We start from the raw sequence: 26564 nt of genomic DNA, 5'->3' as shown, positions 1-26564 counted from the left end.
GCGTCGCTTTAGCATACATTTTGAAGGCTTGTGAACTGGATCGTATTCGCTTCTCTCTGTTTCTCCCTTCCTGTTTCTTTCTTTCACACGTTTCTCTTTATCCACCTTTAGCAGCGGAGGATTAGCCGGCGCCTCTGGCAGGCACTAACATTTCCAAGCACACATTAAAAAGCTGTACTAGCTTGAAAAACCTACGTAATTACGTTAGCTACGTTACCTACGTAAACCTACGTTATTTCCCTATAGGCAAAGCTTTTGTTTTTGAGACTGCTTCTAGTGTCCTCTGTTTGGCATGTAGGCCGCGAATGTAAAACGAAGTTACAGACACTGAAGAAAACATATTGTTACGTGAAGGCAGCCGGAGGAGCAAGGCGTGCTTACAATATATTTACACTATGCCCAAGCGCGGACAAGATGGATAAACGCGCTCCAGACCATGATGATGATGATGATTGCCTTTATGAATGGCTCACACCCACTCTGGGGGATTGGCCAAGAAACGAATAATTTATAGATAAAAGTGGTCACATATGAATGTATGACTAATGAATTGTAGAACAGTTAGAATAAATTTCCCAAATCACGTCGTCTTCCTCGACGCTGCTTTGGTTCTTCAGTATGAGATATAGTAATGCAGCAATATAGTAAATAGAGACACGCTGTTCTCAATACGTGACAGATGTGAAACTATCTTCGCGAAAATATGACATTGATGTGGTTTGTAACTTTAGGGATGTTGCACTGATTTGTTTAATTTAGTGATTTAGTATTTGATTCATGGTCGCTCGCGGGTGGCTTGGTGCAAGCTCTTTCACTTCGGTATGGTCAGACTACGCTGTGTTCGTAATCAAACACGACACTTGGGGATCCAGAGTCTAGAGTTCCGCTACGAAGAAACTGTGCACATCGCGAACTCGTACATTTGGTTTCGCCTTCGCGATTGCTCGTGCAAGTATAGAACGCCTGAGAGATTAAAATATAGCCAGATTATAAGCTTGCGACGACTTGCAAATGACCCCTTGTACATACGCGTATTTATGAGGACTGTATACGGGCAGGTACGCATTCTTTAGTCCGACAATACATGTGAGGCTTTCATCCACAGCACCGCTGTAGAAACGGCGCTGTCGACGAAAGCCTGTGCACAAAGGCACAACAAGGAAAGTAGGTTTTCATTGATTACCACCAGCTGTAATGCATATTGTAATACGGCTGTTGTTGCGACATTTATGCATGCGCCGCGGACAAGTCGCGACTTCGCTGAATTGCTCACACGCTGAAATATTTTTAATATTTAGAGTTTATAAAACTGTGCTTGGAATTATTTCAGGCATCCTTTTATGCACATTAAGACTGAACTTGGAAGCGGTGCTGGGCACTGGCATAAACTTCCGTAAGCGCAGTGTTTGCGGTAAATAATAAAGGACTAAAGTACGAAACCTTTATCAATATTTCAGATCCTTATTTGTATTATGCCTTTTCCCCTTTTACTAGACTGGAATCGACACTGTCAGCTGGACGCCAAGGCCAAGTTCTCACCAAGTCCCCTACAGGCCGAAAGTGTCCTTTGAAGCACAGCCAGTGACAGTGTTTATCGGCGATGTGGAAGTGGTGCCGGAAAGCGACGTTGAGGCCGAGAACACGCAGCACAGCAAGCTGTCCAGTACGACAAAGCTGAAACCATGCTTTCAACCAAAGCAAAGCCGCGTCCACTACAGTCACGTCGGCGCTTGCTCCAGAGCCCAGCCACGAGATGCCTCTGGCTGCAGCCGCGAGCGAATGGACAACCCTTTACCGAGCCCTCAAGTGCACATGAATGCGTCGGCAACAGCGTTCCCGGCTGTGGTAGAATGGCTAAATTCTTGCGAGTTTCCTGTGGCGCAGAAAGCAAATAACGAACTAACCGCGAGAAAAACGGTATCATTCAGGGAGGCTCCCCGAGCTACGTGTACCGACACGATGAGCTACATGACACAAACAGTGGCCTCCGCGGGCACCGTAAGGTCAGAGCAGACTCTGCAAGGACAGCAGCCCGGCAGGGCAGCTGTAAACGCGCACAAGACTCGTGGTGTCGCTGAAGGCAAAATTCCTGAGGAAGCTGGAAGTAAGCCTACAAACCATATGACAATTACACATCCACCCCAGAAGACGTCCACGCAACTCGGAGCAAGTGCTCCTGCACTGACGGTTCACTATGCCTCAAGCGGGGGGGCCACAAAAAGCTCCATGTCTGGACATTCAGGCCACGCAAATGCCGCACAGCAAGCGCAGAAAATGTCCGCGCACTTTGAAGATAAGTGGAGCAGCTTTACCACTCCCGCACAGACTATCAACGATGCTTCACGCTGCAAAAATCCTGGAAGCGCAAAAGGACGAATCCCCGCCCAGGCTAAGACGGCGCAGCTAGCAGGCGGCACATCCAAACAACTTGGAAAGATGTGGGGCGGGTCAACTACTACAGCACAGAACATTTATGACTTCGCACAACGTACAACTTCTCCAGCTTCAGGTGGTAGACTTCCAACGCAAGCTAAAACAGATCAACCAACACCTAAAGCATCCTTTATGCTGCTCAAAGGAATGTGGGACGGAGCGATTTCTTCAGCAAGGAACACGCCAACGTTCAACAACGCAGGGAAACCATGTCCAAATGTGCAGACAGCGAGGCAACCTCAGCTCCAGAAGCTCGGCCAAACAGCAGTAAAGCCATATCTGCCCCCTTCAGTAAAGCAGGTCACGGAGACCCTGTCGCTGAACAAGGCAAACAGCCAGCAAAGAATCACTTTTGACCGCCACTCAGCAGCACAGCCGCGTCCGGCTCCTCCAACCAAGCATAAAATGGCCAGTTTGTCAATTATCAAGACGAAAGACGAAAAAAGGATCACTTTCGAACGACACACTTCACAGAAGCGTGTAGGAATAGGCGCGGCAAAAACTCTAGCTTGTGCAGTTGACAAAGCAGGCCAAGATGAAAAGGCAAGCTTTTCGTGTGTTGCAAACACTTCCAACGTAGATGAGGATCCAGCAGTCCGAGAGATTGCCTCGCAACCCTTGCAGTCAGCGCCGAAGGAAGCAGATGACCTCCCGACATTATGCAGCACACAGCTGGAGGTAAGAATATAGGATATTTTATGCTTCTGTTAAACACGCTGGAAATCCTGGTATGGAGGAAGTTCGACATGTACGAATACCCAAGTTTCTATTTACATCTATCAAACTAGAGCACTTGGCAGTATAAATAATTCAGTAAGTAATCTACTGAGGTGCGCAATATTGCCATCTGAACAGTACTATTTGGCAGAATGAAATGAAAACGACTTGGCGTGGACAATAGACCACTTGGCAGCAATAGGGCAACTAAATAAGCACTATTTATTTCTAGCTGTCTCCTGTTATCAAAAAAATGAAGTCACGATGAATGATATGCCTTCACTAGCGAAAAAGGAAGCGTTCACATTTTACCAAACTTTGTCTTCTTGTCAAGTGGCGACGATTTTTCAATAATTGGTGCATTGTTTCAATATCCCGCCCGACACAGTTCTAAAACTCAGTGGTTGGCTTTTTAACTTGTAATCCACTTTAGTTCCAGGAGTATGGACTGGCTTGCAGCATGACTAGCGCTAATTTGGTGAAAATAACTGACACACACACACACACACACACACACACACACACACACACACACACACACACACACACACACACACACGCACGCACACACACACACGCACGCTCGCACGCACGCGCACACACACACACACACACACATATATATATATATATATATATAGTCACGTGATTCTTTTTGTATTTCGCGGGCTTTCTTTGCAGCTTGGAAAAAATGCTATTCCTGAGACTTTCTTTATCGCAAATAATGCGTTTGGGGTTTCTGAAGACGCTCTCGAACTTTGAAAGCTGCATTTCTTGCCTAAGGTGAATATTTACCAATTTAGATAAATAATCCTAATTAACAAATGAATTAATTACCAAACAAAAATTGTCTGTAGTGCGTGCGCAAGGTGACTATCATGTAACATTTCGACAGAAGTCTGTCTGGCTGGGTTTCCTCCAAGAATTATATTCTTATATTTTGTGGCTGGAGGTATTTCAACTTCTTAAGGTGACTATCAGCAATTGCAACTAATTTCACTCGCCTGCCTCTAATATTGTATTTTAACCCTTGGCTAAAGATAGCTCTGGGACACCCCTATATATATTATAATATATATTATATTATATATATATATATAATATATATATATATATATATATATATATATAGATCATACGTAGCAGAAATGTAGTCCATCATCTTTTCCCTCATGATGTCATGATGTCTATCACATGCCATATAGCATATGGCTTTTTAAATATAGCGTTTTCAGCTACATCACGGAGTGCCCATCAGCGATTATTGAAATATGGTCAATACTTGACGACCAAAGATTTTGACGGGGATACTAGGTGGGCGCATATCACCAACAAAAAGTGCGGGCTTTCATAAAATGTTCCCGCCATATTGGCGTTAAAGGCAAGATCTCACATGTGTCCTTAGAATAGTTTCTCTATTTCGCGAAGAATGTTAGCAAAGTTTCGTTTTTCCTCTGACTAGCTCGTTACGGCCTGCAAACAGACAGATATTTTAACGACAGGGAAGTCGAAGAGAGAGTCATCAAGTGTTTACGCTGGAGATAAAACAAGCGAATGAATTTTACAGCAACCTTACGGTGCAGTGCTGCCTCTTGGGAGAGCTGGAAATGCATTCTTTCAGGGTTGCGCGATACAGTGGCAAAGTAAGGTGCGCAGAAGAAGACAGACGGGAGGGCTCGAGAAATTCCTTTTTATTGATAAGTGTACCGTTTTCACGTGTCTTTTTCTGCGAGCCGTACCTTGTCCCGGTCTCGGAAAGTGCAGTCCTACTAGCTTGCAGTAGACTGTACGCAGAACTCGTTAACAAAGGTATAAGCAATACACATTCAGGCTCTATTTACCCATAGTGCTCAATTTCAAATATTTCACGAATTCAGCGGACAGCCTTCGAGTACAATGCCAGTGTCATTTTATAACATGCACTCTAACTTCTTCAAACTATTACACTTCATTAGCAGAGACGCAAGGCACCTCGAAGCAATGCAAGCACTCGAAAGTGTTGGACAATTGCAGAAGTGGACAGCCTGCTCAGAGATAAGAAGGTAAGTCCGGCATTCTACAGAACTATCCTTTGTATTATTCCATCTAGCAGGCGATGATTGATTATTTAAGTATTCTCCAAACCTAACGAACGCACCAATTCTAAGCAGCCTACGAAACTCATTCACGTTCACCGTCCAAGAATTCTCGCTGGAGGACCCTTGGTAAAATACTTAGCATTTTACCTAATTTTGATATTTAGAAAATGTATGGATAAAATGTATTTCAATAGGACATCCTTGGATATCGTCGTGATTTTTCAAATTATGTTACCTGTCAGAGGAATTTAACCATGTGCACTTCGACTTTTCCCTTTTCTGTTTTCGATTTGGGAGCTTCATACGGCGAAAAACTTTTTGGTTCCATTGGTTATTACGTGTTACAAACGGTACCTAATCACTATGTTCGCAATGACACATCAGAATCATGATTAATGTCATATAACAGCAAAATATATGAAAAATAGAATCATAATCTGTAAAATACGCGTTCTAAGATCACTGTGGTGTGCGTGGTCAGTAAAATGCAGATTGTGCTTTTCTACGAGCAAAATACGTTTTCAAGAGCCTGCTCATGTGCTGATTGCTCACATGCAAAGGCTCAAGTCCAGGCACTGATGAGCATTTAAACTCTTTTGTAGGATTTATTTATTTATTTATTTATTTACTTATTAATTTTTTTATACCATACACGTCGGAGAGTTTATTTACAATAGCAAAGATAGACAATTAATTTTATTGCGATAGCAAATATATGGACACACTCGGAAGATTTTTGTCGTCGCCGTCATGTCCCGGATATGTATATGTACGTATATGTATAAAAAATGCACAAAGAAAAACATGCGAAGCACCCGACCAGGGATTTGAACCAGCGAACCCTCGCTCCCCAGCGCGCTGCGTTAGACAACTGGACCACACGTCATGTATTTTTTTTCTTTAATGCATGGGAATGATGCCGTCAAATGTCGTCATCCGTTACAATATAATTCGTCGCTTTAGAATTACACTCACATGCACATATGCACAAAACTCATAATTTCACACAGTCCAAGGAATCTTCAAAAGTCCGGTAAATAGACACAAGTGTCCAGAAGTCCAAGCCACTCCGGAACCGGGTCATGCGCCGGCGTAATAACGGCGAGCTATTTATATGCACAATTTACCGCTGGTGGTACGCAGATATCAGAGGAGCTTGGGCGTGTTTTCTATCACGCAACGCTCCTACATTTTCTTTCAACTTGAAAACTGCCCTTGCTACGCGCACGACAAAGTGGCCCCTTTCTGTACTCGTGATGTGGAACGAAAAAAAAAAAAAAAGAAGAACACCGGGCACACCTAGAGTTACTGTATATGCTACCTTTAGGTAGCAGAGTTGCGCATAGGTTTGGCAAGCAACCACAGTTATGCGGCGAAGCCGCACTCCGTTTTTGCAGGCGACACTCCTACCGCGTCGCCGATCGACATGTTTGGCGTGTCGAAAACCGGCGATTAACTTGACTGTCGATGACTAGATTAAATTCAGTTCGCTGCAGCGGTGGCGTCGAGAAATACAAAAGTTCGCCCGAGCGTCAGCTTCTCCGCAACGCATGGTTGCTAGCGGTGCTTGTAAGACAGATGCGCAACTCTGCTACCTAAAGCTAGCATATACAGTAACTCTACACTCTAAAAAATCCCATGCTTACCTAAGCGTGAATTTTCGAAATTTTTACACGCTTAAGCTACGCGTGACATTTCTCCACGCTTACGTACAACGCCTATCGGCGTTGACCGGCAACATCCTCTACACGCATGCCAGGCGTGACATGGTCCGCATTTCCCACGTTTATATTGGCGTGACCGTTGTTCACGCTTAAAGACGGCGCCGATGATCTACGCCAGAGAAGGAAAGAGACGAAGTGGGGCGAGCCCCACTCCCTCTCCTGTCTCTCCTTGGGCGTAGATACTAGCCAGCTTGAAGCAGCGGTCGTCGCTGTCGGCTTCGGTTGCTTCCCCGAAGCGAGCTTTGCTCACAAAACTGTCCTTTCCTCTTGACCTTGGCAGCAGGCAGGCGAAGTAGGTGCTGAATGTTCTGCATAGAGATTGCGCAAGACACTCCCGCCGTTGACACTGAAACTCATTCATTAACAAGCGGTTTGGGTAAGCTCTGGTCGACAATTTCATCTGTAAACAAGCCCTTCCCTATTTCTTCGCACAAAGGGGTGATGCCCTCTCAAAAACGCTCTTCCGCGCTTTGCGTTGGAAGATAGTGAACCATGACCACCATATATGAAACGATAGGACAGCATTCCCAGAGTTTAGGTTTCCGCGTTGTCCAAAATGCATTTTCGTATTATTTCTCCGTGGCGTTCTATCAAGCAAACACGAAGATTGTAAGCAGCAAAAGAAATACGACCCATATATTTTTTTCTTTTATTTGTGAAATATAAACTCCCTCAAAATAACTTTGAACGAAGCAATGTCTCAAAGAAGTTACAGAGCTGACACCTGAAATATTTTCATAATGCTTAAGACGTCGTTTCTTTAAATCCGCAACGTTGTAAGCAAGTTCTTCAATCTTGTGTGGGCCCATGACACTTCCTTGCTCGAGCCCGGCTTGACGACTGATTGGACGAAGCCAAGCAATTGGCCATACGCTGCCGGATACGTTAGGTCTTTCATGTACTCGTGCACAAGCACATCACTAGTGCCTTCTCTGGAGAGGTCTCTGCCCTCATTTGAATGGTCTCCTGTTCGCTGCCGCAGATGAGGAGCTTTCTTTCGCCCCATACAATGCACGGTCCACTGTAATCACTTGGGGGCGTCTGTAAAAAAAAATTATTTCCTTAACCAAACCTCAATGTTATAGGTGGAAATGACACTTTTAAACTACACTGTTAGGGTAACCAATGATCGCTTGCTTTTACAGCAGTTCTTACCTATATATTCCAGTCTTGCAGTCGCCCATGAATGGCAGGTGCGTGGCCACAGTAAATACACCATCCGAGTGGAAAGGCCGCTCCTGAGCCGTCGGACCTCGGTGGATTTTCTCTCATAAACTCGGAACACTCACAGTCGGTGTGCTTGCACCGCCCGCGTTGCACGCCGAGAATATATCCTGAAGTGAATATGGCGATACAGACGCTCTTCGGCAGTGTGGCTGGCGTGGCAGCCTCCCGAAGTAAAGTTCCGTATTCCTCGCAAGAGGCGCGGGGACCGCGGGGAGAACGCGTATGCGCATGCGCCCCGTCACGTTCATCGTTGAGACTGCGCATGTGTGCGCTTCGTGGCGACGGCGCGGCGGTGGCTTGTCGTGGCATGTCGCGACTTCGCGTGATGGTGAATATCTACGCGTGAGCTCCGCGGGATTGTAAGCGTGTGATTTCCGCTCCTCACGCGTACACGGCTCGCTCACGCTTGCACATGACTGAACCACGGCATGCCGCCTTGCTTCCACGCTGACCTGAATGGACCTCACGCTTATTTTCGGTCACGTGGTGCTTGAAACGTCGTCCACAGCTCATTTACATGCGCATCACGCTTAAATGAACAGTTTAGCGTGATATTAAGCGTGGGATTTTTTAGAGTGTAGGCACACCTTGCGTCAGACGTCCCCGTGTGGCAGTAGACGCAGAGCGGTCACTCCACGCGCCGCAGTTTAAAAGAAAAAGAAATGTCTAAGAGCGTCTGATTCTCCATTGTCGACACTTGCAGCGCGTTGCTCAAGCACAAACACGTAACAACTGGGACAGTTGTTAGTTCACGCTTGTCCTGTGTACACCTGCGCGTTCATTTCAGGAGTCCTTCTTTGTGCTTCAGCGGCGCGCTGCAAGTATCGAGCTGCTTGTCGTTCCTCGTGTGGCATTCCACTTTCTTGCTATCGCATTCATTGCTTCGCCCTTGCGGCGAAACTGACTTTTTTAAAAATATAATGTTCACATAACTCGATCTCGTGCATGTGTATGTGTTCCGGAGATGTTTCCATAATTATATGCACAAGTTGCCTTAACAGAGTATACCGAGGGGCGTGCTGCACAGATGACTGCAGTCTTCTTTTGATCATTCTTTGTTCTCGTCGTAACGAGCAGTTACATTGACCGCGGTTCGCCAGTTAAGCCAGCAACAAATTTTTGTTGCACAATTTATAAAATTGTCACTCGTGCCTCAGGAAATATGAATAGAAGTCTGAGTGTGTTGAAGGGAATCTAAGAACAGTAAAAGTACTTCAGTAACTGAGACCGATCATTAGAGCTCTTGTTCTGAACACTTCTCACGTACACATTCGCACAAAATGAGCCAGTGGTCCTGACATTAAGTATATAAAGCATGAGTGGAGATGCTCCTGCCGCATATACAGTGTGAACGCAGGAAGTGACGTTTCCGCATCTCTCTCCCTTTCCTTTTCCACAGGCCAAGAAAATATTGATAGCTTACACGTGACGTCATGACACAAAACATGGCTCCAACATGGCGGCTTAGGTGACGTCAAGGCAGTATAATCACGTGACGATTAACCTACTGTAGTGTAATAACGACGTCGCTGGAACGTTACTGGGCCTCTGTGCATAGAGTTTCCTATAGACACACTAGAGGGAACTCTGGCGCCAGTGTCTATGGAAGCTGCAACGCATGGCGCTTTAGCCAGCATGGGAATGATGGGTAGTACACGGATTTGTCTAAACTTCGTTCTTTCGGCTCCGTTTGGCTCCGCGTCGCTTGCATCCGCTTTACGGTGTCGGTGACGGCGTCGTTGGTTGTGAGCGAAAAATCGTCCGTGACCGACAATCGACAATGGTGCAAATAAAATAAACAATGAAAATCTTCGGTCCCATTGAGGATCGAACCCGGGCCGTTCGCGTGGCAAGCAGATGTCCTACCACAAAGCCACGATGTTGCAACTGCTTCGGAAAAAAACACACTACATAAATGCCATGTAGTGGAAGGAGTCTTCTCAACTTATTTTGTTCGGCAGGTGTCACGACGAAAATGAGCCCATTCGGCGATTTGTAGGCGCATTGGCGAGGCCATCAAACTGTTCCGTATAAAATCAAACTGTTCCGTATGTTCCGTATAAAGTCCAAATCGATAACATCGCCCCGCGCATCGTATGTTCCACACGCTCGTAAAAGCGCGCGAGCGCTGGGGACGAGCGCGTCTGAAGCAGAGATGAGAAGAGCCGGCCGTCACCGTCGCACGAAGGACACGAGCGATAACATCACCCCGCGTGCGAGGCCTGACGTCGATGGCTCGTCAAGCAAAGAGGAAACGCCCCGACCGACTTTCGCGAAGGAGCGTGAAGGGGCGCTGCAGGTGGGAGAGGGTTGCGTAGCTCGAGCAGCAAATCTGAACTTTGATCATAAGGGCACGGTCGCGAGCGCTGACCCGCGCGCTATCTCGATAGACATCACTAGACGGCTCGTGTACGTGGTGTGCTCGCGCTTACTTTTTGTTTAGACGACAGACAGCACGAAAACCGCTTCGTTTCCTGGAGCGGCTGTACTCCTTTACACCAGCGTTTTGTAGAGTTACGTGAGATCGGATCCAAAAGAGTTAACTGCTAGCTTTACTTCGTATAACGTTCCAATGTGTTGCTATCACATTCATTGCTATGTCCTTGCGGCGAAACTTCGATCTTTTTCTCGTGAATATCTAATCGCCATAGTCTGCCAATATACTATTTTTTTTCTTCGTTTCACCGAAATCACGGGACGAAGAACAATTATAGATTAGAAAATTGTACAGTTAAACCTCGATATAAAAAATTCGGTAAATGGGCAATTTACTTTGTTATATATAGCGAAACTTCTTGAAATTGAAATTTGATATTTTATTCAAAGTGTAGTTGCCAAAGGCTTCTTTTTCGGTGTTCTATGGGCAAGAATTTGTAAAAAGGGAAATATATGTCTCTATATCGATAAATTCTTTCATTCGTTATATCTGCGTTTAAGTGCATAGGATTTACTGAAACCGCAATAAACTATTTCTGGCCAGCCAACTTGTGAGTTTATAATAATAATAGTAGTTTATAATAATTGCCGATGGTTTACGAACTAAAACCACTATATGATTATGAGGCACGCCGTAGTGGGTGACACGGCTGTTCTTTGCATTTCGCCCCCGTCGAAATGCGGCCGCCGTGGCCGGGAATCGAGCCCGCTCCCTCGAGCTTAGCAGTGCGACACCTTGCGTTCTAAGCTGTACCCCGGCGGTTTTCTGGCATAGTTTCTACAGGTGCCATATCTAAAGTAATACGCTCTGCTGAAAACTATGAGGCACTAACATTGCAAAACAAGTCCACGTAAAAGCGCTTTCGCTCGCCAGATATGGCTAATTTCCTGGGTGCTATAGAAATGCGGCTTTGGAAATGTCATCTTGTCTGCTCAAGGCATAAATCGCAGTTTGCTCGCGGCAGATGTTTTCACACACGCCATGACAAGCGATTGAAATCAAGGCCACTGACTTGGCTCGAGGGAGGAAATTGTTTTTTCGAATGTTCGAGTTCATTGCTGCAAAGCCAGTGCAAGAGCACGTGCGACGTGCGTAGCATGACGAACAAGAGACTAATTATTATCTAGCTCTTCGAATGAATGATTCGTGCCTAGCGCTTTAAATTATCCACGCGCACTGGTCTGATTCCACTGAAGTGTGCGAGGTTAATGCAGATCGAACTAGATACATTTTCTCGATTATGTACATGGTTTCTCTGGAGTTTCTGGAGTGCCTTAAATGTTCTTGAACAATCCGTACTAGAGCTAAATCTCGGCAAAAAAAAAAAAAAAAACACAAAGAATGCTGCTTTCCAGAGACTCCATAATGTGTGACATGCTTGCATATTTCGCCATTCAAACTTAATTAACTCTTAGGAAATCAGAAAAGCGTTAGTTTAAGGGCCCTAGAGATATGCAATGCTGGATAATTTTTCTCTAAAAAAAAATAAACAGTGAACGATGTGAAATGGCTCAATAAATATGCGTTTTGTTCAGTTCATGCAAAAAAAGGCCGATCAACAGAGTCGTGCATATATCGATAGAGATAACATCTAAGGCCCGCGGGTATATTTTCAATAACTACCCGCTATTACATTTTTTTTAATTATCAGTGTTCTCATTTACGTTGTCGCACGTCATTTTTCTTCAAATACACTGGGACCCCTTGCAAGCACCTCCGCAAAGTGGTCTTGTCAAATAGCTTCTTTTGCGTGTATAGCAATTAATCTGACGATATCTTTATCAATAACGCCAACTATTTGCCTTGTAAGTACCTGAGTGGTCTTTCGGATCGACTACCTTGTGCTCCTTCAAATAAGGATTGTGCTAATGACTGATCAATCTGTTTGTGAAGATATCTCTATGATAGGCGTGAACATTTTATTGCCGTCTATAAACTAGTGTATCGCAATTCTCATAACACACTTCACACTTATACTTCAGGCTATATTTGGTAAAATGAGGCGCGCTTGACGGGACCAACTGGCCCAAAATTCTACTCTGTAAAAGTTCAGGCTGTATGATTGGCAGTTGTTTGAGCTCTGCGTAAGGTGCATTCATTCCTGCTTCTGAATTTCCTCCTGAATTTTTTTTCTTCGAACAGGAATTGGATGCCCCCTACAAAAGTTTGAAGCCTTGCCTAAAGAAACGTCCATGTCGACCCTCTCCATTGAACATTCTTATCTTCGCACGCCTGGCCTCCATGGTTGCGTCCCCTCTTCCCTATTTACCATAGCATGCCGAGCAAGAGTCAATCTCTGGACATCAGGGGCGTAGCCAGGGGGGGGGGGGTTCAAACCCCCCCCCCCCCCCGAAATTTTTCAGTTTTGCTTGCGTATATATACACGCGCACATACAAACGCACGCACGAACATACATGAAGTATGGTTGAACCCCCCACCGAAAAAAATTTCCGGCTACGCCCCTGCTGGACATTGAGATGTCACTTAAACAACAGAGAAAAGTACTTTTCGAAGATCTCTTTTTAAAAGCCACATTCGGTTTTCTGAGCACCGCAAGAATGACCTGCTATGTTTTCTCCCTTCTCCAGTTCTAAATCTTACAATATCGTTTATTTGCTTATCATTATTTGTGCCCATTTAAACTGGTTAACTCGTAATAACCCCACTTTTTTTTATTTATCACAACCCCCTACCACCGCCAGTCCTTTGACCTATCCCCCAGAGGGGACTGCGCTGGTACCCACTAAGGAACAACTAAGCTACAACGAACCACCCTACAGGAAACGCAACTATTACGGCTACCGAATGACGAACGTGCTGCACAAATAATTTCCATTTCAGCGTCCACGGCAGGTAGCACTACGTTGGGCAACGGCAACAGCTGAATGTACGAGACCACCCCTCCTCAGTGAAAATTAGCATTCCAGATGCTGATGATGGCAGTTTCATTTTGACATGAGCACCCATCAACTAACCTTTCATTGACATAAACCTCACTGAATTCATATTGGCCCCATTTTTTTTTTCTCCCGAAGCGAAATAAATGTGGAAGTTATATTGCCTTGAATCTTTAGATGCACATAACATCTTTAAATGTAGTCGACGTTATTCGTGCAAAAGTATTTCGAATTGCACTCACCGCTTCCCCAATATCAAAACACGTGCAGTCGGCGTCAAAAGTTTAGAGACCACTAGGTATCAGAAAAGTTAGAATTTCCCAGCGATTCGTGAGTGTATTCGGTCAACCTCCACAGCACAGTACCGTAAGCGGCTAATTGTCCTGTCAGCTCTATATTGTTAAAATCCAGACGCTTTGCAGTGTGCTGTGCTTTGTGGTAATAAAAGGACGCTTAAACGAGTCATTAGATCAGTTTATACTGATGAATAATTGGTCCGTCATTAGAAGAGGAAATAAACGTGAGGGATCTTCATTTTCTAAATTTCACGCCGAAATCCCAACGCCGGCGCGTCAGTGCGACGTTTTCTATTCAGTGTCCAAACAAATTTACCAGTAAGAGCGAAATTCAGCCAGTTCAGGTGGATAACCTGAAGATGCTGATATTACATAGGAAATCACAAGGCAAAGGTCGCTGATAAAAAATAGCAAATCAACATTTCCGTTATTCACATTATGCTATGCGATGAGGTCATGAAATCGAGCAGCAGCGAACACGTATGCCTAGCAGTGCTTCTAATACTATCACCACTTAATTATCCGAAATGACCGTTTTTTTTAAGCCTCCCTCTACTGCAGGGCTGGGCAAAGATACTTTGAAATTGTATCGCGATACGATACAAGATACTCAGGCAAGAAGTATTGAGATACAGATACAAGATACCACAACGCCGATTGTATCCGATACGATACACTCCAATTGTATCTTAAGATACTTCGATACATTCGGAAATTTGTTATTATATATCTGTACATACGGTAATGTAGCACTAAACGCCAATGCACAAAAATGTTTGTTTGAAAGTTTTTTAACGGCGACCATTTTTGTTTCATTTGGATGAAATGTCAGTAACTCCAAAGTTTTGTATTTCTTGCTGAAGATATCTTACTTTCGTTCTGAAACAAGTTATTGGGGTTGCTTTAGCTGCATATCATGACAGCTCTTTATACACTTCTCTGATAACGGTTTTTGCTTGCCGCTTTTATAATTGGCTGGAGTCGATGCTCTGCTTGCCGACCAGCTAGCGGGATGCGATCTATTCACGAGAACTTCAATAAGAAGCCTCCGCACAATGGTGCAAATACTGTTAAGTTCTACCTTGCCCGTAAACGTAGCACGGTTTTCGCAATACCCGATCCGATCACCGGACAGGTGTACATCAGTGAGAAGCTGGTAGCGACATTCTTTGTGACTGCATCGTGTTTACGTAGAGGACATAAAACTGCAATTACTTTTATTTTCTACATATCTGCTAGCGTAAAGCGTTCGTTAGCGACGTGCTCAGTAATGCGCGATCTTTTAACAATCTTTCTTTCATGAGAGAACATCTGCAGCCCAGGAAACGTATCAGACGTGTTCTATAGTTCCACGAAGTGCCGCAGGACATAGCTGCTATTCGCACTATATTGCCACTTAAGCTCCGATTATGATTAGTTACAGTAAAAATATTTAGAGAAGACTACAAAAGGAAAGCGAATATACCTAAGTAAAATAGAAATGAGGTTCTGCACCAAACACAGCGAATAAGTATAGGAACACGATACAGGCGGCACCCCCGAGAGCTAATAATAATCGGTGCGTTTAACGTCCCACAGAACCACGATATGATAATGATAGATACGGTAGTGGAGGGCTCGAGAAATTTCGACCATGTGGTGCTATAAAACTTAAATATAAGCACACGGGCATCGAACTGCGGCCGCCGCAACCTACGGGTTAGCAGTCAAGCACCATAACCACCAAACAGCTGCGAGTAACCCCTAATAGCTAGGAGAATTAGGCATTTAGAGTAAGACTACAGAAAATTCAGTGCCTGTAAAATAGCGTAAACCGACACGATGAGACGCTCATTAGAAAAACGGAGCACTTTGTATAACAAAGTTTCTCCAATCCCTTTGCTAATGTCTTTGAGATGACTGCTAATATAATTTACGTTATTATAATAAAAACTCAATTTCGCTACTTTACTAAGCAGTAAACAGAAGTTTTGTTACTGTATACTCCAAGCATGCGCAGATTATGATATATTTGTTCTCAGCGTCGCCTTGACTTAACAGTAAACTTAACTAGAATATAAGTCTGTAAACAGTAGCAGAAATGATGCAGGCAGCTAAAATTAAGAATAAAGCAGAGATCTCGAGCTTACCTTGCGAGCACGTTAAAGATGTATTGCCGCAAGGAGACCCGAAAAAAGCGATACCGAGACATAGGTGATGTATGGGATGGAAAAGGACAGCTTAGAAAGAACTTGTGCTCACAATCCAATTATGATTTTGAAAACTCATTGAATAAAAGAAAAAGAGACGTACGCCAAAATAGCTTCTATTAAACGAATGCTTGTCCTGTTAAATCCAGCAACAGTACCAGTGGCGCTATAGCTGTTCGAATCTCGTTTGCATATAAGTCAGTCTCATTGCTTGTAAGCCTAACTTGCATCCTTCAAGTCGCCGATGTGTGAAAGCCACGAGACGCAAAGCAAACCATTTTCTTAAGACTTCGTAACGAAGCACAACGCAATAGAAACTTTAATAACGACAATATATACAGCGGCATCAAAATTTGTGCAAAAGACACCGCACGCATTGGAATACGTGGCATAGGACAGTGGCTAAGGGCCAAGTGCCATAGCACTGACACAACTAAAAAGAAAAAAAGAATCCGTGAAAACAAAATGTCCTCTGGGCGTAAACGTTCGCGCGTTTGTCTGTCGAGACGACGCGAGCGCCACCACGTGACTCTGCTCCCTAAATAGGGACGCTAAGAGCTCATCCCTGCCCTCGCTGGAAAAATCTGGTGAAAAGATGAAATAATGTCACTGTCTTTTAATCTGGTGGCCTAGTGGGAGCAGTATCGGCTTGAGGAGCGGAGTTCAACCAACGTTTATTGTTTCGCATCGTGAAGTTGCGATCGCAGTATCTTGTATCTTAAGATACACGATACATTCTTCAATGTATCGGAAATACAGATACTGATACACGTCTCGCGAGACGTATCGAAGATACATGTATCTCCGATACTGTCCAGCACTGCTCTGTATATATATATATATATATATATATATATATATATATATATACAGAGCAGTGCTGGACAGTATTGGAGATACATGTGTATGTATATATATATATATATATATATATATAGCTGCAGGAAATTGAAGATACTTCTGGTACCCAAACTATCAGTATGCACTCATTAAAAATTATCATGCAGAAAAACTAACTGCTTGACATGTTCACAAGGTAAGCAGCAACAACACGTCTGAACGTGAAAAGCACCTACTCCCTTATGCAATGTGATGCTCGCACATTGCCATTTCTTTTTCCGAGCAGCTAAACATTGTTTAGGTAACATTCTTGACAGTCATTTTATTGCATCCTTTTATGTAACGCAAAAGTACAACGTATGCTGCAGAATAAAGCATGGTGAAAAAAGAAACCGCCCCTCGCCTGGGAGTGCCGCACAGGCTGAAACTAAGCACGAAAGTCATGCGTGCGTCATGCACATTTCTCAGTGATTATTACAGTAAAACATAGCCAATTGCCAGGAACGCAGCATAAATATGCACTAAACGGCTGTGTACAGTATCCGTTTAGTACAACGAAACCTAACAGGCAAGTATTAGCCAAGTTTTACTTAAAAGTAAGAATCCGTAGAATTCATAGGTCGTCACTTGTTTGAATCAACATATTAGGCCATGGCCGAATAGTCAGGAAAATCTGAATATGCATTTTTTTCTAATCAAATATGCTTCGAATAAGGAAAATATTCTATTCATATTTGAAATTTCGACTATTTGCACGCCCCTACATATTTGCAAATATTTGAATTTTACTACATTTGTCAAGAGACAATTGTCTCTTGACAAATGTCAAGTTGTCAAACTGTCGAGAGTACAATGTCTATATTTACATTATTCCTTGTCTTTTTCTTAAAAATTATACTTTACTGTGCAGTGTTCATTATCTGAACAAGTATATGTACAGTATTTTTTTTTTGCTTTTTCTGCTGTTGTTCTTTTCTCAAACGCAGCTGCATAAGACTGGCATCAAATTAGTTTTTATTAATGCGTATGCGAGAGTATACTGTACTTATTTTACTGCACTCAAACGCATCATCTGCGACTGAATGCATTTTTTTTTTCTTCATACTTATGTGTACGCATCTTAATATGTGCATAATCGCGTGAAATACTGTTGTTCGAGCTGCTGCAGTGTCCTACGGACACTATTGTATAGTTATTGCAGGAGTCTCTATAGGTTGTATTGTACTAACCAATTTTCAGTGTACTATTCAATTTTTTTGTTTTATTCTCTCCTTTATGACATTTAGCATGTGATAACTTAATACGTGTTCCTCCTGCAATAACTACAAATGGGATCAGCAGTATTGTTGAATAAATAATAAAATCAATAAATTCCACATGGAACGAGCTTAAATGAAAACTAGTTCTTGAAACATGACCAACAAATGCAATGTAGGTACTGCCTGAAACGAAGTACGACATTAGTGTAGCCAGACATTTTCTTTGGGGGTGGGGAGGGTTCAGCCATACTATATGTATGTTCGTGCACTTGTATGTGTGCGTGTATACACATGCAAAATCGAAAAATTTCGGGGGGGGGGGCAGGGTTGACCCCCCTCCCCCTTGAAATTTCCACTTCCCTGGCTACACTAGTGAAATACATCACAATTTGATGCACTGATGAGTCATGGCGTGCACACGCTGTAGGTGCTGACAGAATCTTAATAGAAACATCATAATCTTATGTACTGATGTGCAATGGTGTGTACACATACATTCGCTTGCTGCAAAACCATGCGATCATGGCACTGAGTCACCATTGGCTTCAGTGTTACCATTGTTTCGGTTGCAGAGCGCGCATATATATTAGACGCAAGAAGCTGGTGTGGTGAGCCACGCTGTAGTTTTTAGAAAGAGTGCGGTAAAGCATTCCATTCTTTTGTTTTGCCTAAAACCATTAGCAGTATGGCAGTGAAAACCTTCCCTTGCTTTTAAGGCACTTGCAAAAATGTGCAGCAGTGTGCCTGCATACCCGTGTGCCAGCAGCAAAACATGAGGAGTGCACTGAGTGCACTTCACTACCCCTATCACCACATCCATGGGGTGCTACACGTAGATGACACTGCCATTTTCTGAGGCACTTATTCCTGTTCATACAACCTGCATATCGCATTGTGTTTCCATCCGTCAGTTCCCACCTGTATTTTGGACATTTCCCCATTTTTCCAACCCAGCTTTTCTCCATCCCAAACAATACATAGTAGTTATTGTCCATGCTGCCTTTGAACGAGGGCATATGCAGCAACTCTACCAAACATGGGCACTTCATGCCATCTGGTGCACCCGATTTGTAGAATGGCTTCAGTTTTAATGGCACAGGAATAACGATAAAACTGCAGCCAATGTAAGTATATTTTGAAACTACAAAGTTCCGTATCTAACTTGATCCTAAGTGTACTCCGAAAAAACTATCGGCAGTCAGCCAGGTGCACACCTGTTTAGCATTCAACAAGTTGACATTGCTAATTACATGCTTTCGGTTCCAGTTTGACATGCTCAACAAGGTGAACTCTGCTGTGCTGCTTGCCTGGTTGTGCCACAATAATGTTCCTTGCAACATCAAGACCAAGAAAAGCGACATCCTCTTCAAGATAACTCAGCACGCTGCTAAGGGGTGACTCACAGCAGCAAGATTACTGCAAGGAGTTTCTAGCAGCAAGATTACTGCACAAAGGTTTTTCTTCTCTTCTTGTGTTCTTTTATTCGACAAAATAAAGCACGACGCCATTGCATGTACCACTTTCTTGTACATCCACTGTAATGTCACAAATCACTTCTTGTGGCACCACTGACCTTTATAACAGATATTTACACTATTCACAACAGACACACTCCATACAGCATCTTGACCAAATTAGGTGTTCCTGTTTGGCCTGGTAGAATGGCTCTGCCTATGAAGATTATGTACACTATTTACACATTGGTCTCATACTGAGACAGACACACACTGTACACTTTAATACAAGTAACCTTGTGACCTCTCCTCCTTTAAAATCCACTGCTTGCAGGGTCTTGTGCTACATCAAGACTGTGCTGCTCCTTTCTACACAGGCACATGTCGCCATGAGTCACCAACAGCCGTTTCGCTACTGACAAAAGGAACTTGGTACCACAGCCACATAATTTAGCACAGCCTAACGTAGGTTCAGCATGAAGGAAAGAAAAACACAGAAGCATAAATGCTTATTGCAATGGGTGCTGGGCCTTCTCACTTGGAAGGCAGACACTTGGTGAACGACAGACAAGCAGCAATTTGAAAGATGGCAGTTGGTGCTAACTCTTGTTGCCTCAATGCAATGCAACTTTTTTGAGTATTAAATAATTGGCACCTGAAAAACGCCTTTCATAAAAGCTACATTTTGTCTCTGGCGACAATGTTCTCAAGAGAGAACAAATGGTGCGTACAAACAAAACACAACTTTGCATCTTCACATCTTGCACAGCTACTATAAAATGAATAAAGACAAAAAGAACCAAGACAGGCCTAGAAATAAAATAGAATAGCCTACTGCAAAAATGCACCAACATTATATACTTATTTTTCCTTTCACCTTTGGGCTTCTTTTCGAACTTTACCCGTAGACCATTAAGTTACTACGCAAGCCACGTGCAAGACAACAATAGAATGAGCACACCATATGGATTTCGGTTGCTGCCAATAAAGAAAGCTGCACAAGCACAGATTAAATATGAACAAGCTGCAAATTATGTATCAGACTTTCCCAGAGTAGGGAATTAAAAGGCATAGCAGCCCAGTAGAAGCTTGTAAATATTTTTAAATGTGATATGACCGACTGCCTTAATAATTACAGTAAGCAAAAAAGGCATAGGACTCTGAAAGCAAGTTTCAATGGAAAATGTAACCCATCACAGCTGTTTGTATACAATCACTTGCACTGCAAGACGTCGATGTCAGCTAGTCGGCCCAAAAATAAAATGCAATCACTCCAGTGGACAGTAACTCACAGAATATATGATGTCATGAGAAATGGTGAAGTTATGTGAGAGTTAAGGGGAGATGCATGCCAAAAAATTAATTTCACACTTTAAAAACTGTATTTTTTTAAAGATTTTCAGTACAAAATTCTGCTTCAACATTCTATTTTCACGTGTAATACATTGTGATACATTCAAGGGCTCTAATAGAAAAATTGTGAAAAATTACTATAATCAAGGCGTGGCTGCTATAGACTTCATTCCGCCATTCACGCTCCACTGAAGCACCTCACAACTACAAGTTACGCCCAGATAGCGAGTTTTCCTGGTGTAACAACAACTGAACACTTACTCAGGTTGAGTCAACACGACCTCATTCTCCACTTTTCACCATTGCTCAGGTGCTACATATGACAGGCTAACACATGAAAACCTGCTGTTCCAGTGTATACAGGGAAAACCCTTTCCTACTTACAGGGTGCACAGAAAAATAATGCACAAGACATTTAGAAACCAAAATACTCAATAATAGAATAATCTTTATACCGTGCACATACACCATCAAGTTAGCTTCATTTTTAAAGAAAATAAATCTGAGGTGCATCTTCCTTTAAGTCTCTTTCTGTGGCCACACCACAGCAGCTTATGTTGCATATTGAACTGTATCACTCCCTCTGCTAACAGTATAAAAGTCAAGTAGACAATGTGAGTCATCCACAGTTTTCATTGCATTTCATTTTTGGCAGATTGTACCATGTTAGCACACATGCCTTTTCATGCCCACATAATTCAGGGTAACAAAAGATGTTCTATATGACAGAATATATTGTAAAAACTGCTTGTTTGACAAACTTTTGGTGCAAATGCCAGTGGTGCACTGAAATTAGATTATGGTAGTATGAAGTGCATGGTGAAATTTATGTTTTGTTTCATTTAAACATGTAAAAAGAGACACATAGCATAAAGAGGACATGGCTTTTGGCAACTGCTTTATTAATAATTATCGTAATACTATTAATGTCCAATATTTACACACATTGTTTTGGTGCAAGTCCCCTTTTTACATTACCAAAACGTGTTTTTTCCTAAATGCACATTTATAGCATCGAACTAGCATAGCACACACATTACAAAAAGCAGGGAGCTAATGTGCTATACACAGCTGAGTGCTGTTGCATTTAAATTTGTACTTATTTACCTACAAATAACCTTATTTCAAATATGAGAATATGAGAGAGAAGAGCATTTTGCTTGCACTGCCACTTCCATCACTGCTGTATATGCCTAGAAGCCTGCATGTGTGTGACTGCATGTATATGCCTGCATGTATGTTTCCGTAAAAACACACATGCAGTTTAAGCAGTGTGAAAGGGGACATGTTTGAAAAACTATAGACACCAAATTTCTACAGCAACTGACATAACCACAAAAGCCATGTCCTCCTCGTCCTAAAAAAGAAAAAGAAAAAGCAAAAAAAAAGCAAGAGAAGGGTTCACAAAACCAGAACCACCAACAGAAAAAAAACATTTTTACATCATAACAAGCATATTAGAAAACAAAAATAAGCATACTTTTGTTCTTACGCACCTACACCAGACCACTGTTTTCAATACAAAGACTTTGAGCCCTCTTGGCGCAGTTAAAATTTCATCACAAAATAGTTCATAAAAAGATGCTACAAGTAATGGAGATCATGCAGACAGAAGTGCTATCAGTATTTTTCATCAATGACAAATGAAAATATGGTAGAAAGAGCTAATGTTCAAAAGCAAATTTAACGTGATGGTGAAAAACAGGAATAAAGGGCAAATGAGCAGCAATACATCACATAATGGCCGTTTCTCCATGCTCATGACAGCAGAGCCATGACTGTGGAGCCATGACAGCTAATGCTCCACAGCAGCCCCAGGTGAACTCTGCATGTACACCAAACGGTGCACTCTGAGTGTAGCTACGGCCACCAACATGACAAGTTCCAGGAACTCTCTGTTCCAACTTGCAGCAGCCCTGTGCCACATTGGCACAAACCTGACCACACGAAGTAATACTGTTTTCACCAAACATTCACAAAAACTGACTAATAATTCCACTCTCTTGTGCAGGGAATGAATTGTGGGGTGATGCTCCCACCAGTGTACTATCCACATGATTGTGCCGGCAGACCACAGCTGACGGCAATCATTTTCTTTTTGAGACACTGCAATGCCTGGCAGGGGTGTTCTGAACCACACAGAAAGCATAGCTTAAAGAACTGCGTGGCAACCGCATGAATGACTCCTTTCTCGTAGGCACTATGCAAATCATTTCTCTGCTTTATGACTGTGGCTGGTGTACTAAACAGAATCTGACTGAGCTTCCCCTTACGAAAAGCATAAGAAAGAAACAAAAATCACATCAGCAATAAAAAAAAACACCACGCCAAGGTGACTGCGAATGACCACACCACCGATCAAGAGCCAGAGAGCTGTGTCAGTTGGAAATGACAAACAGTGACACAGCCCTTCGTTTGAACAACACAAATTGCAGGAGCACATGTGAACAAATAACAAAGAAAGCAGCTGAAGGCTTTGGTCAGGTGAAATGAGGGGCTGCATAGCTGAGCCATAGATGTGGCAGCATAGGGAGCTGCAGCAGTCTCCTCCTCTGAGGTGCACAACACTGGCATCCTGGCCTGGCATCTCTGGCAAGTCATCCAGCAGCAAGGTCAGAGGGTGGCCAGGACTCGGGTGTAGGACATGACAACCGCAAACACTGTCTGCCCACAGCCCCACACCAGTGCGTAGAAGGGCATCATGTGAAACCGAGCTGCCCGGTACACACCAGCTATCACTGCACCTGCACAGAAAGCAGAAATAATGAGCCAAGAAAGATAGTCTTACCTGCACATATTACATGCAGTAAAAAATTAGGATACAAAATGAAAGGACCCAAGTGAAATGTTTAAGTGCCGAGCAACAGTTTCAGCTCAATTCTAGCTGAAAAAAAAAAAGACTCTTTAAACCGCTGCTTCTTACTTTTAATTACTGAACTAACCTCACATGGGACATTTCATGGGATATTTTCATTTTGAAACTGAATACTTTTCGAGAGCACCTTTCACCAAAAAAAAAAAGGTAATAATAATAATAATGCATACAGTAAAGTAACCCCTGCACTTATATCTACCTGGGGAAGCTTTCAAATCATTTCTTAAATTTCTTAACACCAGTACAATATCAACCCGACAACATAGCAGAGTGGTATACAGAAATTTTAGCACAAGACGTAAGAAGAAACAAAGTAACAAAAAACACTGCAGACAACATGAACAATAGGAACACTGTATGGTTAAAAAATATATCAGCAGCAGAAACTGCCAACTCAAACGAAACGAATGAAAATGCTGCAGACAACGTATGTTATACAAATCAACATAACTGTACTTAAAAAATTACAGTGACTCCTGGGTGGTAACATAATTGGCAAAGCTCATTTTATTGACAATGCTTCTACAAAAAGAGATATCACAATTTATTCTTGGATGTAATGGTTTTGCAATAAGAGAATTGTGATGCCTATTAGCATGCTTAACAGAATACGAGTTTAAAACGAAAGAGAAGGCTGCAACGAAAGTCTGTTTTAAAGGGACACAAAAAGAAAAACGATCTTTCTCATATTAGCAAATTATTCTTTCACGATACCAAAAACACCATGCTTGCTGCGAGAAGATGCTTGGTAAGCGAGAAAACGCAAAAAAAGAAAATGCGGGTTTCAACGCCACTTTGATGTTCCCACACCAGCCGCCGTGACATCATAGATTTTGATGGCGTCTACTAGGGCATATGCAGTTCCTAATCAGTAAATATGAAGTGCATTGTCTTGTATGGGAGCCAGAGACTTAACATACCACATTTCAGGAAATCTCGTTGAGCCAGTGTGACCAAAATATGAAAAAAACACTTTGAAATCCGTGATGTCACCATCGGAGATTTCAGCAGGAAATGGAAAGGTCAAACCTTTGACAATGATTTTCTGATCTATTACTAAAGCTATAGTGGTGAAATGAACAACACTACAGTTTTCAGAGTATAATTTATCAGTCCAAGCTAATTTATTGTTTCACTTTAGTGTCCCTTTAAAACACCCTACGTTTCAAGGCCTGATTAGCTGCTTCTTCAAGGGTAAGGCTTGAGATGCATAGCACTTGTATATGCTTTCTTGGCGTACGTGTGGCAAGGTTTGCAGACACTTGCCACAAACCTTGACAGTAGACAAAGGGCAGTGTCCCCATAGTACGGTTGATATTTCCTGGCATCTGCTGTATATGCCAGGATTACAAGAGGAGCTGCTATCGAAGGTAACTTTCTTTTTTGGGGACAACAATACTGTCAGGGCTAATACGGAATCTTGGCATGTACAACAGGCACCAGGAAATATCAACCGTACCACGAGGACACTGCCCTCTGTCTACTGTCAAAGCCTGCGACAGGTGTCTGTAAACCTTGCCGCAAGTATGTCAGGAAAGCCTATAGTATAAGTGCTACGCATCTTGGGCTTTCTCACCCCTGAAGAAGCTGTTCAAGCTATGAAACGTAGGGTATTTTTAAAAATAAAACTTTGGTTGGAGTTTTCTCTTTCCCTTTAAACTCAATGTCCCCCCACCATATCTCCTGAATCTTTACCCTCTGAGTTAAGACAACATGCTATAATACTGGTACATTACCGACCAACTTTAAGAGGCTAACAGAAACCAACAAATTGAAGTGCATCCACTGGAATTATGCACATTAATGTTCAATGTAGCATGCTTTGTAAATTTGGTACATAAATAAACTGGGGTAAGGGTTTGAAAGTATTTTATATCCTACGCCCTGGATTAATAACAGAGTAATAAGACAGATAAAATTTACAGTGTGTGCAGACTTCAGTAAGCAACATTGAGGAAAGTAATGTTGGAAGAGTATCACAACTAGCAATGCTATTTGATCATAACAACCTATTTGAGATTCATGATTCAAAACACTTTGTCGCCTCTGAAAGGAACCAATTTTTAACCGTAAACAAGAAAGTGGAGGTTTTTTTTGTATAGGTACTACTTCACATAAAAAACTGTTTTATAAAAGTATACAACAATTCGTCATTTGCTGCACCAAGATAATTTTTTTTTATTTCTAATTTTACTTACTTTGACCATATACAGAGCAAGTTGTCACATAAGGCACACAATAACCTGCATATATCTTCCATTAAAGGGGCCCTGCAACACTTTTTCAAGTAGCATGGAATGGCTTCACTAAAGGAACTTATTGCCTCACGAATCGAACACCGCAAAAATTATTAGAATCCGTCCAGTATGAGCGGAGTTCAAGATTTGTCGCACACTGTAATTGCTTTCTCTCTTTTCTCGTCCCGTCGAAAGCGCTGGAGCTGAGCAAGGGGGGTCACACGCGCCTCCTGACCTTGAGCACCTTTTCTTTTTTTTTTCTTCGAATGCGTGACATACTTTCAGTGCGATTGCGTGTATGGGCGAGTGGCGGCCTCTCACAGCGCCGCAGTAACTACCGAGCGCGCCATGTTCAATCAGCCAATGTCATGGAACCTGCCTGTGGACACCGTAAGCATCATTTTTTGCGAGAGAAGAGGAAGCGCTTTTTAGCTGACTTCGCGAATTTATTGTTATCCCAGGCCGCGTGATGCACTATAAGTTTGGCTCGCGTGTTCTCGGGACGCCAGGAAGGGCATTTCGACTACCGATTGGCAGCATGTTTCGA

At 42.8% G+C, this 26564-nt stretch overlaps 2 protein-coding genes across 2 annotated transcripts in view; one reads left to right on the top strand and one right to left on the bottom strand.

The window, feature by feature from the left end:
- Window positions 1-19496, top strand: part of LOC119381671 (uncharacterized) — a 46615-nt gene extending 27119 nt beyond the window's left edge. The window contains exons 9-11 of the mRNA XM_037649447.2: window positions 1495-3111; window positions 5106-5192; window positions 19365-19496. Coding sequence (XP_037505375.1) covers window positions 1495-3111; window positions 5106-5192; window positions 19365-19496 — 1836 coding nt within the window. The remainder of the gene's footprint in view (window positions 1-1494; window positions 3112-5105; window positions 5193-19364) is intronic.
- A 57-nt stretch (window positions 19497-19553) lies between these two features.
- The window catches only part of LOC119373372 (transmembrane protein 170A), a 31529-nt gene continuing 24518 nt past the window's right edge, over window positions 19554-26564 (bottom strand). Inside the window, exon 4 of the mRNA XM_037643396.2 lies at window positions 19554-23649. Within this exon, the coding sequence (XP_037499324.1) occupies window positions 23519-23649 (131 nt within the window). The 3' untranslated portion in view covers window positions 19554-23518. The remainder of the gene's footprint in view (window positions 23650-26564) is intronic.

The sequence above is a fragment of the Rhipicephalus sanguineus genome, chromosome 1, assembly GCF_013339695.2.
Source record: "Rhipicephalus sanguineus isolate Rsan-2018 chromosome 1, BIME_Rsan_1.4, whole genome shotgun sequence".
NCBI classification, from domain to species: Eukaryota; Metazoa; Arthropoda; class Arachnida; order Ixodida; family Ixodidae; genus Rhipicephalus; species Rhipicephalus sanguineus.
Note: the sequence above shows the minus strand (reverse complement) of the source record. Positions and strands in the feature narration are given on the sequence as shown.